General features: G+C 37.4%; 1 protein-coding gene across 1 annotated transcript in view; it reads left to right on the top strand.

Moving 5' to 3' along the window:
* Positions 1 to 12530, top strand: part of LOC118842518 (disintegrin and metalloproteinase domain-containing protein 2-like) — a 132713-nt gene that overhangs the window by 99987 nt on the left and 20196 nt on the right. The window contains exons 13-16 of the mRNA XM_036749996.1: positions 7909 to 7992; positions 8115 to 8313; positions 8484 to 8589; positions 11664 to 11847. Coding sequence (XP_036605891.1) covers positions 7909 to 7992; positions 8115 to 8313; positions 8484 to 8589; positions 11664 to 11847 — 573 coding nt within the window. The remainder of the gene's footprint in view (positions 1 to 7908; positions 7993 to 8114; positions 8314 to 8483; positions 8590 to 11663; positions 11848 to 12530) is intronic.

Genomic DNA, 12530 nt, shown 5'->3' with positions numbered 1-12530 from the left:
GAACTGGTTCAACTGATTTAGCCTCTCTAGCCTCCCTGAACCCAGGATGGCCATTGTCTTGGCAAGTAAACTTTAACTCAGCTATATGGATAGCTTCTGTGGGAACAAAACCAGATACCATGCTATCTTTTGTTACAGAGAGGATTCTGGGAAGATGGAGGAATAGGTCAGAAAACTCCAAGCTCTCTAGATTTCCCCCATAAATGAGATAATAATAGCACCTCAGGGCAAACACAGAGTGCTAAAAATAAATAAGAGTAGGAGCAGAACAGTGCTCCTCCTTTGACAATTGGAGAAGATGTAAAGAAAAATCCCAGGATGAGGTTGGGTCCCTGTGAAGAGTAAACACCTCCAGGCTAGGTCCACTTAAACAATAAGTGGCAAGCTTGGGGGTTAGTTGGGTGAGGAGGCTACCTTGGCCCCAGCCACAGGAACTTTTACCCCGGGACAGTGAGGAGAGCTGGGCATCTGAGCCAGGGAAGATCACAGGAACCTCTGCTAATAAGGAATGCCAGACCCAACTGTGCTGTGGATATGTGGCCCCGGGGCAAGAAGAAACCAGCACAGCCTGGTGAGTGCAGAAGCAATGGGCACTTACAAGAGGCTGGAGGTCTTAGTTTTAGTTCTGGGCCAGAGGGGAGAACTGAAGGAGGATCTGAGGCCAGAGGCACCACCCACCATACCTGAAGGCCAGAGGTGATTATAAAAACTAAGCTGCTACAATTAAAAACAAATGAACAGGCAAAGGAGAAAGAATTCAACTGTAGAGAATTACTGTGGGAATAGAGAAGACTGGGGTTTGTCTTCAGAGGAGGATATTGAAGCAAAAAACAACCCTTCTACCCCAAAGAGTAATGTCAAGTGGTCACCTGCCCGAAAAGAATTCATAGAACTTAAAAAAGACTTTAAAAATCAAATGAGAGAGATTGAGAAAAAAACTAAATTAAAAAAAAAAGAACAATCCAAGAAAAACAAGAAGATTATAAGAAGAAAGTCACCCAATTAGAAAAGTAGATCCAGAATATTAAGGAAGAAAATGACTCCTTGAAAATCAGAATTGGGCAAGGGGAAGCTAGTGAAGTTATGAGAGATTACAAAATAATAAAACATAAAGAATGAAAAAAATAGAAGAGAATGTGAAACATCTCATAAGAAAAACAACTGATGTGGAGAACAGATCAAGAAGAGAAAATGTAAGAATAATTGGATTACCTAAAAGCTATGATCAAAAAAAGAATCTTGATACAATAATACGAGAAATAATGAAAGAAAATTGTCCTGAAGCATTAGAACAAGAGGGGAAAGTAGAAATAGAAAAAATTCCCCTATCACCACATGAAAGGGATCCTACAAGAAAAACCCACAGGAATATCACAGTCAAATTCTGAAACCCCCAGCTCAAGGAGAAAATATTATGACCAACAAGAGAAAAAAAACAATTTAAATATGGTGGTACCACAATTAGAATCACACAAAACCTAGCAGCAGTGACACTAAAAGACCACAGGTCTTGGAACACTATGTATCCAAGAGCAAAAGAACTGGGTTTCTGGCCAAAAATACCATACCCAGCAAAGCTAAGCATAGTCCTAAGTGGAAAAAAAAAATGGATATTTAATGAATTATCAGACTTTCAGGATTTTGTTAAAAAAAAAAAACCACACACTGAACAACCTGAACTTAATTCAAGATTTGACATAAGAGCCAAGAGAAATATAAGGTATATACCAAATTCTAATTACAAGGAACACAGTAAGGACAAACTATTTACATTTTATCTATGTAAAATGTAAAACGTGAGTCTAAGATTGTTATTAGTAATTGGGTAGTTCATAAGAAAGATTGGAGTAGACCTGAGTATGATATGATTTTAAAAAGTAAAACCATTTGGGAACATCTAAAAAGAGTAATTATCTTATACAAATGAAGTGTAAGAGGAAGAACTGACACACAGGAATTAGAAGGAAGAGGAAGGCTGGTAGTTCAGGAAACCTACTTTTACTGGGAATGGGTTAAAGAGGGAACAATACATATATACAGACATACATACACATATCTAGGAGAGTATAAACGTCTTTTAAGTTCAGAAAGAAATAAAATGCTAAGGGAATAGGGAGTGGGGAGAGAATAAGAGAGGGAATATTTAGAGAGGAGAGTGAGGGAATAGGTTAAAGGGTAGTATAGAAGGGTGTTTAGATTAATGGGGAGGACAAGGGAGGAATCTTCAGAGGGGAGAGTGAGGAAATAGGTTAAGGGGGAATATAGAAGGTTTTGTTTTTAGCAGGGCAGTTGCAGTTAAGTGACTTGCTCAAGGTCACACAGCTAGTACGTGTGTCAAGTGTCGGAGGCTAGATTTGAACTCAGGTCCTCCTGACTCCAGGGCCAGTGCTCTACTCACTGCGCCACCTAGCTGCCCCCCCCCCCTTTTTTGTTTGTGTAGAAGGTTTTTAGATCAATGGGAATGGGAAGATAGTGGAGGGATCCTTGGAGGGGCATAGGTTAAGTAATAGGAGGGCAAGGTAGCAGGTAGAAGTAAAGTAGGAGGGATAGGAAATAAGAGATACACACAAACATAAAAACAAAGATCAGGAGTAGAATTTGTTAGGGAAAAAGGAACAAGGGTTGTAATCATGATCTTGGATAAAGTTAAGGCTAAAATAGATTTAATCAAAAGAGAAAAATAGAGAAACTACAAAATGTGTTAGCCATATTTATCAATGTTGTTTTGGATTATTTAAAACAACTAGACAATATAAGATGGGAATATTGCTGTCGTGTAGGAAATGATGAGTGGGTGTACTTGGAAAAATATGGGAAGACTTGGACTTATGAAGGAAGAGGTTATCCACCCTCAGAGAAATAGACAATAAATAAGTATAATATGGTCTTACAAAGATGCATATGAATGTATATATCTATATGGCTATGATTATCACTAAGTATATGTATGTGTAAGTATATGTATATGTGGGTGTATGTGTTTATATATGTGTATATATATCTATATAGGTATGTATATATGTATGTGTGTATGTACACACACACATACATATATGTGTATGTATGTATGTACACACACACATATCTCCATGCTTAATTGTAGCCTTTGGCAGGGGGCGGGGGTGGGGGAAAGAAGAGGGAATAAAGAACAAAGTAAAGTGTGCACAGCAGAGAACAAAAGAAAACTTAAAAGGAAGCGAAGAAAAGATGGACAGCTTGGAACACAATGTGTAGTACTTACTATATAGGCTTTCTTGAAATGGAAATTTATTGTTGTATACTTTGGTTCCTCTCTCACCGTTCTGCTGTGTGTGCTTTTTTCTTATTTTGTATTATTTTAGTTTTACTATTTAAGTTTGTTTCTTGTTTTCTTTTCTTATTTGTATTTAAGTTTGAAATTTAAAAAGTTACAAATAAAATAAATTCTGTCTACGTCCAGTGAAAGAACTGATGTTGTCCGAATACAGACTGAAGCATACTGTTTTTCCCTTCCTTCCTTCCTTTTTTGTTTGAGGCTTCTTGCAAAAATGACTAATATGAAAATGATTGTACATGTATAACCTATGTCAGATTGCTTACTATCTCAGGGAGGGGGGAGGAGAAGGAATGATGGAATTTGGAACTCAAAACTTGAAAAAAACCCATATGTTAAAATTTGTTTTTACATGTAATTGGGGGAAAATAAAATATTTACCAAAAGGAAAGTAGGGCTGATAGAGGGGGAACTCTGCTAGAGAAGATAGGATGTAAAAGGATCATTTGATAAGGAGAAAGGATACCTCTTCATATCAGACAAAGTGGAAGGAGGAGACAGTGGAAGAAGGCATCTGGATAATGTGAGATGAGGAAGTAAAAAGAAGTTCTTACTGAATGGCCTTAATTTTTTTAGTGAAATATGAGACAAAGTTTTTGGCTGAGAGTATGGGGATAGAGGGAGCCATCGGAGACGTGAGGAAGGAAGAGGAGATTTGGAAGAGACACTCTTGATCAGTGAGATAGTGAGTTAATTGAGGAGATGTAAATGGTTTGCCTTGCAGCACTGAGGGCTCACTTGAGGTTGTGTAAAATAAACTTCTGATAGATCCAGTCAGCATGGTTTCATGATTTTCTCTAGCAAACAAAGGAGGAAATGCAGCAGATTGTGCGAATGCTCTAAGAATGAGGTTTGTCATGGAAATATTGGTAATATGATGAAGGGGATAAGACACTTGAGAGAAGAGGGCATCAAAGAGTTGAATTAGTTCACTAAACTATCAAAATGGGGAATGGAGGAAAGTGCAGTTCTAGTGCAAAGACAACAGTGGTAGAGAAATGAAGTATCACTGGTTTGGAGGTCACAACATGGATGAAGAAAATGATTTGGGGTTGTAAAACAGGGAGAGGTAGAATGATAATATATTGTAATCAGATAAGGGAATTTCAAAGTTCATGAACATAGAATAGGAGCATATGTGAATGATGGCAAAATAAAGGGTATGACCTTTTTTTGTGTGTGGCTGAGGGGGGTGGGAGGAGTAGGTTATAGGAAATAAGTAAGTTGAAGAACCGTGAGGTTAGTGTTTGAGGGAATATCATTATATATGTTAAAATCCCTTAGGAGGAGGGCAAAAATGGGAATGTCAGCTAATAATTAGTAGTTAATAAATTATAAGTTAAAATAAAATAAAAGATTGTTTCTGCTTCCAAGATGCCTACAATCTAATGAGGGATAACAATACATAAAAGGAAGGAGAAAGGTGGTGGTTATGTAGGGGTCAAGGTACCCAATGTGAATGCATGGTGGAGAAATCAGAAAAGTACCAAAGGAGTACAGCCAGGTGAGAGAGAAGATGTTTTTGCTGAGCCCCTTCCTTAAATGGAGGTTTTGGAGTTCAAAGTTCTGCCCTCCAAACAGAAGGGGAGAGGACAGTAATGGTGTGTGAATACCAAGATTGATTGGATTTTACAGGATCATGAGGTTTTCCCAATGATGAACTTTCTGGGTGTTGTAGAGAAGTCTAGAAGTCTCAAAGAGGGAAATTAAGAGAGAAAGATTGTGATCCAGGCACTGAACTCATCAAGGAAATAAGGGGAGTGTAACAGCTACCATAATTGGGTGGTAAATATGGACTGATTGAACCTCTAAGACAGAAAGGTAACTGAGTGATAGTGGCAGAGGGAAAAGTTGCAAGTGGCAGTGGGAAGCAAGGAATATTTCAGCTCCTTCACATTGACCTGTGAGTCCAGGGGAAAGAGTCAAAGTATAACCAGTGCTGGAAAGAACCACTAGGGAGGTTGTGTCATCAGGAGGAAAGGGAAAGATTTAAGATGAATTCAAGTTTGTCGCTTACTAGATCAAGCATTCTAGAGAGCACAATAGAGGAGATAGATAGCTTTAGAGGGAGGAATTGAGGAGAGAGTTTGAAGGGAATGGGAACAAAATATTGGGCAATGGTGAATAAGGACCAGAGTTTGAATGATGACCATGGGGAGTTCGGAATCACTGGGATAGAAGAGGTACAACTAGGAGGGTAATTGTTAATCACTGAGGAATGAATTTAGAAAAGATTTTCATTGCCCATAGAGGTTTGGCCTTCACGTGGAATCCTCAGGGCCTTAGGCAGTTCAGGGGAGGGAACAAGCACTTTGAGCTGAAGGAATGGTGTTATTCTCCTTACCTCAAGGCAGGAGTCCAAGCTGGAGACTTGATGCAATGACCTTTCTCCTCTTCCCTGAAAGGGGGAACTTGGTGCTTTATAGAACATTGTTTCTCCTCTTCCAACAAGACATAGGAAATCAGGCAGGAGACCTGAATCAATGGAATCACGTCCTCTCTCTTCACCCCAAAGGCAGGAGACTGGTGTGTGACAGAAAGTGTTTTTTTTTTCTTCCTGGGAAAAGCTGGAGACAGCAGAAGATCTAGGGAATAGAATGGCATTTTTCTCTCCTTATCTCAAAGGCAGGAGAGTGGTGTGCAATGGAATAGCTCCCTCTCCCCTCCCCACAGAAGCAGGAGATTGGTGCAGTGGAATGATGCTTCTTCTCTTTCTATGGCAGCCTGGAGATCAGGCAGGGGACACAGCAGGATGAAATGGTAAAGATTTGGAATAGTTTCTCAGGAGATTAAGGTAGGGAATGTGGAAGGAAAAAAAGGCCTTCACATTTTTCTAGTAGTGTAGGGGAAGTAATATCCTAACCTCCTTCCCCAATGTAAATTACCCTAGCTTCTCCCTAACTGGCATTGAAACCATCCTTACTATTGATTGGTTTCAAGGGCTAAAGGCTTAGACTATTGGTGTCACTTGTAGTTGCCTGAGTACAGAACAGTCCCAGGAAGCTCTAAGAATGCTCTGATGCTTGGGTTGGCAGACCATGGAGGACAACTTGGGCAGGGGAACATTGCTCAGCTGAATCAATTGATTCATGAGATGTCTTCATTGAATACACTTGTTGAATATCCTCCTATGGATAAGTAAATCTCCTTTTGTTAACTGTTGAATGATCTACATAAAAGTGACTCATTTCTTTCCACTATCAAACATAAACTACGAGGGGAATGGATTGAGTTAATAAACCCAGACCAGAACATCAGAATAACATGAATTTATATTGAACCCAGTCAGCATGATTGTGAGGTTAGATATGGTATAGATTTCAGGGCTGGATTAGCAATCAGAAAAACTGGGTCAAAAACCCATCTTGGCTAATCACTTACTACTTATGGGACTTTGTCAACTTATTTAACTTTCCTGGCTATCAGTATTCTCATCTGTAAATTAAAAGAGCTGGACCATGTGGCCTTTAAGCAACTTGCCAAAAAGATTGTGATCCTAAGTTTGAGTGGGAAGCTAACTTAGATACTATCCAATTCGACCTTCTTAGAATTCAGGAAACTGAAGCCCAGAGAGACTTGCCTGAGGTAACACAACTAATGAAGAGTAGAGCCAGCACTAGGTCATATTGTCCATGAACTTCTCACTTTACCCTTGCTGTGTTTGTCTAAAAATTAGTCCCTCTTGGCATTTCTGCCTATTCTCCTAATATAACGTTTATAGTTATTTGCTGGTAAATTACTGGGTCTTTTCCAACTTGTTCAACAACTACCTGAAATGTTGCTCAATATTCCCATATTTGGGAGAACCCCAGAGAGGGAGTTGTACTTCTGGGGTCTTTAGCATCTGTGTGCTTTTTTAAAGTGTGTATTCTCTGCTATTTTCAAATTTCCATTAGTTAGAATACTGGTGTATTAGCAAATTATTCCAGGGATGGGTGAGGAACAGCATTGAAGAAAACAGAACCAGGGGGTGTGATGATGAGTCTACCATTGTTTAGAAAAATAGTGTCTTCTGATTCAGGAGCATATAAATTACAACGTAGGAAGCCTATTAACCTCCTGGAGTGCATATTGATTTGTATAATAGGTGCTCAGAAAAATATTAAAGAATTTTCTTCTATTTTGTATTTTGAATTAAAAATATAGATCCATATTAAAAACCATGAGTGAAATATAGATAATGTCTTATGTAATGTTTAAGCGGGTGTATCATTATTATGAGTATGTGTATCTGTTCCTCTTCTCTCTTTTGATCTTCTCTATCCTTTTGGAGAAGTCACTTTAAGTAGGCTTGAGATAGTCTCTAGGGCCTTAAATGATTCTCGAGGGCCACAGAGTATGTTTTTCTACCAGAAGACTTTAGAGAAATTTTGTCCTAAATAAACAGAAAACTCTCATTTCAATTGTTTTTGAGTTGCATGACTTATTAATAACATGAATCAATTCATTTAGATAAAATAAATGTTTATTCTTGTATGTGATAGTAAGATTATATTTTGTATGTAGTCTTTAAAAACAGTTTTCATCAACATTAAAATATATTTTAAACCAAAATTAGATTGGTCAAAACTTTATAATATTTTATTTATTTTCAGAGTTGTATTACATGTTGTACTGCGAATTGTAGACTGAAAAGTGGAGCAGTGTGTGCCCATGGAGAGTGCTGTCAAAACTGTCGGGTAAGATCTGTGTTATTTCAGTTGGTAAATGCCTGCTATCCATGATATTTTAATACTTTTGAATTCATATTCCATTTTATTCTGTATTTCTCCCTACTTTCCCTCTCCCTTGCCTTTGTAAGTTTCGTGAAAGAGGTACACAATGTAGAGAGCGTGCTGATTTGGACTGTGATCTCCCTGAATATTGTAATGGATCTTCAGAATTCTGTATGCCTGACTTACATGTTCAAGATGGACATCATTGCCGTTCCAGAACAGCTTTCTGCTATAAAGGAAAATGCCCAGATCCAAATGCTCATTGTAGAGAAATATTTGGTCAAGGTAATTATGATAATTGTCTGTGTTGCCCTGAAGGTTTAAAAAACTTTGAGAAATGGATGAATTAAAATCTCAATGTTTGTGAAAAAACACATTTTGAATTCTATTTTTAAAAAATCTGTTAATTTTATTTTTACATTATGATATAACAAACTTACCTGTCATTTTTTTAGATTCATCTCTTGGTGCTCCTGAATGTTTTGAAGAACTTAATAGTAAGGGAGATCGATCAGGGAACTGTGGTCGTACTAAAAATGGATTCAGACAGTGCCGATGGAGGTATGTTTTTTTTAATTTTCCCCCAGTTACATGTAAAACCAATTTTTAACATTCATTTAAAAAAAATTGAGTTCCAAAATTTCTATTTCCTTCTCTCACTTCCCTTCTCCCCAAGACAGAAAGTAATTTAATATCAGTCAGACATGTTCAATGAAGAAAAACATATCACCTTAGTCATGTTGTGAAAGAAGACACAGACCCAAGGGAAAAAAATTATGAAAAAATACAGAAAGTGAAAAGTAGTATGCTTAGATATGCATTCAGATTCCATCAGTTCTTTCTCTGGAGGTAGATAGCATTTTTCAACATAAATCCTTTTGGAGTTGTCTTGTATCATTCTTCTGCTAAGAATAGCTAAGTCATTCACAGCTGATCATTATAAAATATTACTGTTACAGCATACAATGTTCTCCTCACTTTGCATCAGCCTACACAGGTCTTTCTAGATTTTTCTGAAATCATCTCGCTCATCATTTCTTATAGCACAATAATATTCCATTACAATCATATACCGCAACTTGTTTAGGCATTCCCCAGTTAATGGGTATCCCCTCAATTTCCAATTCTTTGCAACTACAAAAAGAGCTCCCATAAATATATTTGTACGAACAGGTCTTTCCCCTTCCCCCGTCTTTTTTGATCTCTTTGGGATACAGACCTAGAAGCAATATTTGTGGTTTAAAGGGTATGCACAGTTTTATAGCTCTTTGGGGATAGTTCCAAATTGTTGTCCAAAATGGTTTGATCAGTTTGCAATTCCACAAACTGTGCATCAGTGTCCCAATTTTCCCACATCCCTTCCAACATTTATTATTTTGCTTGTCTGTCATATTAGCCAATCTGATAGGTGTGAGGTGGCACCTCAAAGTTGTTTTAATTTTCATTTCTGCTATCAATAGTGATCTAGACCATTTATACATATGGCTATAGATGGCTTTGAATTCTTTTTCTAAAAACTGTTCATATTCTTTGAACATTTGTCAATTGGGGAATGACTTGTATTCTTACAAATTTGACTCAGTTCTCTATATTTTTGAGAAATGAGGCCTTTATCAGAAACATTTGCTGTAAAAATTGTTTTCAAGCTTTTTATTTTTTATCTTGGTTGCATTGGTTTTGTTTGTGCAAAATCTTTTAAATTTGATATAATAAAAATTGTTCATTTTACATCTAGTAATGCTCTCTCTCTCTGTCTTACTTGTTCATAAATTCTTCGCTTCTCCATAGATTTGAAAGATAAACTATTTCTTGTTCTCCTAATTTGTTTATGGTGCTAACATTTATATCTAAATCATGTACCCATTTTGATCTTATTTTGGTATACGGTGTAAGATGTTGGTCTATACCTAGTTTCTGCCATACTATTTTCTAGTTTTCCCAGCTGTTTTTGTCAAATAGTGAGTTTTTGCCCCCAAAGCAGGGGTCTTTGGGTCTATCCAACACTTTATAGATAGATCATTTACTACTGAGTCTTGTGTACCTAGTGTGTTCTACTGATCTTTGAAATAGATGAAGGAAATGGGGGGGGCAAGAAAACCAGGAAAGAATATTCAGAAAGAAGGAGAGACCAAAAGTACATATTGCAGAGAGGTCAAGAAGGTTGAAGGCTGAAAGAAAGTATTTAGTAATTAAGAGGTCATCAAAGTTTGAAAAAAGATCAGTTAGCAAGAGTGGAAGCGTTGGATGGAGATAACTTTTTCAAAAGTTTGTCTATGAAGGGGAAGAAGGAGATGGGATAGTATTTAGATAGGGTAGAAGTGATGATATGATTCTTTTTCCTGGATTGGAGAAACCTGAATATGTTTATAGTCAGGAGAAAGTCATTGGAGACGGATAGACTGATGAGATGGTGAATATATCTCATTCGATATCCTAACCAAACACTGTATAACTACTTGTCAGGTATGTTGCAGAGAAAATTCTTTTTCAGGCACTGACTGTGTTAGAGGGTCTTTAACTCTGAAATTCTGTGAATGATAGAGGAGAAATGATCATTAGAACAAGGTTCCAAAGGAGGTAGGAGGGGATGAAGCCAAAGATATACCAAGAGGAATTAACATTACCTCTTCCTCTGTGACTAGAGGGAAAGAGAAAGATAATATGTACACTTCAATAGTAGAAAGATGGAAACTGAGGACAGTCCACTCAATTGACCCAAATATTCTTTCTTAAGTAATAGCCTAGTTTATTTGCTGTGGATGTGTGTATATGTGTGTGTGTATATGTGTGTGCATGTGTGTGTATGTGTGTGTGTGTGTGTGTTATGTAGTAGGGATGGAGGTTAGTTTGGAGTCTGGAGGAGAAAATAAAACTTTTGGAACAATGGGTATGGTCAGGAGTAGGGAACCTGTGGCCTCAAGGCCACATGTGTCCCTCTAGGTCCTCAAGTGTGGCCCTTTGACTGAATTCAAACTTCACAGAACAAATCCCCTTAATAAAAAGATTTGTTTTGTAAAACTTGGACTCAGTCAAAAGGCCATACCTAAGGACCTACAGGGCCACATGTGGCCACATTTTTCCACCCCTGGCTATGGTTAAGGAATATAAGATGTAGGAGTTAAGCCAGACAGAAAGATAAAAGCAAAATCAGGACACTAAAGGAGTTTTTGTTCAGTCAGTCTTCAGTTGTGTCAGACTCTTTGTGACCCTCTGGATCATACTGTTCATGGGGTTTTCTTGGCAAGGATTCTGGAGTTGTTTGCCATTTTCTTCTCCAGTGGCAGGCAGAGGTTAAGTGACTTGCTCAAGGTCACACAGCTAGGAAGTTTCTGAGGCTGAATTTGAACTCAGGTTTTCTTACTCCAAGACCACTGCTGTATCCACAATAAGACTTAGCTGCCTCATAAAGGAGTTAGGGAAGCCTAGCATGGACTTTAGAGACTTGCATATAATTTATCTTTTTACTTTGGTGTGGCCTTCCATTGTTCAATATTGGCAATAAAATTGATTTAGTCTTTTAAAAGAATTAATTTTTTAGGTCAGCGCTTTAAAGAGTATTTTAGTTGTCATACAGCTACAATATTGTGATCATATGCTAAATGGATAATAATAATTTTCTTCTAATACATTTACAGGAACCTCCTCTGTGCTAGAGTAATGTGTGCATATACAAAAACAATGCCATTTTTTGATACACAAGCAACTGTCATTTATGTTAAAGCAAAAGAACATCTATGTATCACCTTAGACTTCCCAACAAATGATGATTCTAAGGACCCCATGTGGGTACGTGATGGAATGGTTTGTGGTTATAAACAGGTAACGATTTATTTTTATATCTTAAAAATTGAGTCTGACCTTCAAGACAATTGGAAATGATTTTTTCTGTTATCCTAAACTTCAAACTTAAATTCTGTAAACTTTATCAGATCCTTAAAAATATGTAAGGTCTACAGCATTTTTGTGATGAATATAGGTAGAAGACATAACAGGTAGTCTAGAATGAGGTGAGGTCATTATGGTTTGGAGGTGAGCAGATAATCTTTCTGTTTTCATTGCAACCTTGGGGGTGGGCATAGTGGAATTAGCAGTTTTAACCTTCTCTTCTTTAATTATTCAAGAACGAGAGGTAGAAGTAAAAAAAAATGCCTTTAGGGGGATGAATAGTCTCTCCAGTATATATCTCTTCTAACAGAGAGATGTATTCATCCCATAAAGTGACCTCTGATTTAACTCATAAATACTTTTCTGGAGGTGGGCTCCCTATCCTTCACACACACTTATCCTTGGCCATATGCATTCCTAGCCACCTCTTGACTTAGGTCTGCTTTCCAGTTATCTAGACAACTGTAGGTATCCTTAGACTTACGTAGTTCTTTTGGTCCCAATTTCCTTAAATCCGATTTTGATAAAGCTTGGGTTCAAAATTGTCATTCCATGCAGTATGTCTTTCTGTTATCTAAGAAGTATAGTAGAAAGAGCTATGACCACTTCCAAAACAA

This window comes from Trichosurus vulpecula, chromosome 3, assembly GCF_011100635.1.
Source record: "Trichosurus vulpecula isolate mTriVul1 chromosome 3, mTriVul1.pri, whole genome shotgun sequence".
In the NCBI taxonomy this organism is placed as follows: Eukaryota; Metazoa; Chordata; class Mammalia; order Diprotodontia; family Phalangeridae; genus Trichosurus; species Trichosurus vulpecula.
Note: the sequence above shows the minus strand (reverse complement) of the source record. Positions and strands in the feature narration are given on the sequence as shown.